This window comes from Zalophus californianus, chromosome 4, assembly GCF_009762305.2.
Source record: "Zalophus californianus isolate mZalCal1 chromosome 4, mZalCal1.pri.v2, whole genome shotgun sequence".
Taxonomy (NCBI): domain Eukaryota; kingdom Metazoa; phylum Chordata; class Mammalia; order Carnivora; family Otariidae; genus Zalophus; species Zalophus californianus.
In genome coordinates, this window is record NC_045598.1 from 146945609 (window position 1) to 146946612 (window position 1004).

Consider the following 1004-nt stretch of genomic DNA (forward strand, 5'->3'; position numbering starts at 1 on the left):
CCTGGGTGGCTCAGTTGGTTAAGCAACTGCCTTCGGCTCAGGTCATGATCCTGGAGTCCCGGGATCGAGTCCCGCATCGGGCTCCCTGCTCAGCAGGGAGTCTGCTTCTCCCTCTGACCCTCTTCCCTCTTGTGCTTTCTATCTCTCATTCTCTCTCTCTCTGAAATAAATAAATAAATAAAAAATCTTTAAAAGAAACAGCGGGACAAGGTGTCTTCTAAGAATTCACTTGAGTCTTAATGCAATCAACATGAAAGCAACTGTTGAAGATGAAAAACTTCAGGGCAAGATCAATGATGAGGACAAACAAAAGATTCTTGACAAGTGCAATGAAATCATCAATTGGCTTGATAAGAACCAGACTGCAGAGAAGGAAGAATTTGAACACCAGCAGAAAAAGATGGAGAAGGTCTGCAATCCCATCATTAGCAAACTATACCAGAGTGCAGGGGGCATGCCAGGAGGAATGCCTGGAGGCTTCCCTGGTGGTGGAGCTGCTCCCTCTGGTGGTGCCTCCTCTGGACCCACCATCAAAGAGGTTGATTAAGCCAACCTGAGAATAGGTCTAGCATTGTTCCACATAAAATATTCGAGGACCAAATTTGTAGCAAATTCTATGGCAGTTTTAATGTTGAGCTGCTATAGTAAATAAACTGGACATTCTTGATACTTGAATGTGGAATATGTGCACAGGGAAAGGAAATAAACATTGCACTTTATAAGCACTGTAATGTTAAGTGGAAAATGCAATGTCTTAAATAAAACTGGATTTAAAACTGGCAAAAAAAAAAAAAGGTGGGGTTTAATGATTTGTTCAAAGTAAAGGGTAAGGGAAAACAATAGTCAAGAATGATACCTAGGTTTTTTGTTGTTTTTTTTTTTAAATAAAGATTTTATTTATTTGACAGAGAGAGAGACAGCGAGAAAGGGAACACAAGCAGGGGGAGTGGGAGAGGGAGAAGCAGGCTTCCCGCGGAGCAGGGAGCCCGATATGGGGCTCAATC

General features: G+C 42.3%; 1 protein-coding gene across 1 annotated transcript; it reads left to right on the forward strand.

Annotated features, from left to right (window-relative positions):
* Positions 1-234: 234 nt before the first annotated feature.
* On the forward strand, positions 235-607 carry LOC113915710 (heat shock cognate 71 kDa protein-like). Its single transcript, XM_035726951.1, has one exon. The coding sequence runs from the start codon at positions 251-253 to the stop codon at positions 545-547; it is 297 nt and encodes a 98-aa protein (XP_035582844.1). The 5' UTR covers positions 235-250; the 3' UTR covers positions 548-607.
* The last annotated feature ends 397 nt before the right edge of the window (positions 608-1004 follow it).

Coding starts and splice junctions, on each gene's coding strand:
- LOC113915710 (XM_035726951.1), top strand. CDS start 251: ATGAAAGCAACTGTTGAAGATGAAAAACTTCAGGGCAAGATCAATGAT.